The 1,161-nt window shown below is 40.2% G+C and overlaps 1 protein-coding gene across 3 annotated transcripts in view; it reads left to right on the top strand.

The window, feature by feature from the left end:
- lrp8 (LDL receptor related protein 8) overlaps positions 1–1,161 on the top strand; it is a 152,517-nt gene that overhangs the window by 124,603 nt on the left and 26,753 nt on the right. For all 3 annotated transcript variants that reach the window (XM_015373009.1, XM_015373011.1, XM_015373010.1), the window contains exon 10: positions 584–755. In XM_015373009.1, coding sequence (XP_015228495.1) covers positions 584–755 — 172 coding nt within the window. The remainder of the gene's footprint in view (positions 1–583; positions 756–1,161) is intronic.

The raw sequence follows: 1,161 nt of genomic DNA on the forward strand, positions 1-1,161 counted from the left end.
GTGTAGAAAAGGAGTCAGGGAGAATTAAACTTAATGATAAACTCACACCTGTGCATCGATTTTTCCAACAGTTGAACCATTAGAATGAGGGACGATTGTCCCCTAATTGTCCGATGGACTCTCAGCACTAAATAAGCCCTCATGTGTTATTTATCTTGATATAAAACATGATTAAACAAACTGTCTATATCATGTTGACAAAGAACATCATGGTTTACAAGCATTGCATCCATTAACTTAGGCATTTTTTTTTGTTTGTAATCTATCCCTTTTTGATGGTGCATTGATCCTTTTGCAGAAAGGTTAATTTGGTTTTATACTCTTCACATGAAGGCTGGTTTGAATTATATGCATGGTGCAGTGTTTAAAGAGTAGCTGTGGAGCACCAGAACAAGATCTGATTCCTAATCAGGGAGACTGTCCAGAGTCCTACGGCTACTTTCACCTAAACTGTCAAAGCTTATTCAGCTCTCCTATAGTGGATCAGATTCAATCTCTGATGTGTTTCCGCTACAAACCTGGTATTTATCTCTTTTTATTATGATAAGCTCATGTTGAATCCTTTGGCTGTCTCTGTGTGCAGGGAAAAGCCCGTATTTACTCTTCACTAACCGGCATGAGATCCGGCGCATGGACTTGGTGAAGAGGGACTACAGCCAGGTTGTATCTACACAGAAGAATGCTGTGGCTTTAGACCTGGATGTGGCCAACAACCGTGTCTTCTGGTGTGACCGATTCCACAGGAAAATCTACAGGTAACTCTAGATCAGATGACCATCTGAAAAATTACCTGTTGCATGTAAACTATTCTCCATATGCATTTTGCATGTTTTATGTTTTCAGATTCAACACCATGAGGGCCCCAATGTATCAAAAGCATGAGTTCAAGCTCCTTCTTTTGCTATTTATGCAGCTGTAGATTCTTTGCTGATGTGGACCTGTTCCTGTGGACATGTCAACTTTTGTCACTTTGAGGGTGGAACCATTCTGAGAAAGTAAACTGTTCAGGATTGGCTACTTTCAGGAAATCAAGACTTTTGAGACAGTACTGTTTAATTCCTAGTTTTTGCTAGTAATCAGTGGCGGCTGGCCAATATAGGGTGCTAGGGCACCGACTCACCCACCCAATGACCCTGATTAAGACATAAAAAAAAAAATATA

The sequence above is a fragment of the Cyprinodon variegatus genome, unplaced genomic scaffold (genome assembly GCF_000732505.1).
Source record: "Cyprinodon variegatus isolate N-32 unplaced genomic scaffold, C_variegatus-1.0 Scaffold79, whole genome shotgun sequence".
Taxonomy (NCBI): Eukaryota; Metazoa; Chordata; class Actinopteri; order Cyprinodontiformes; family Cyprinodontidae; genus Cyprinodon; species Cyprinodon variegatus.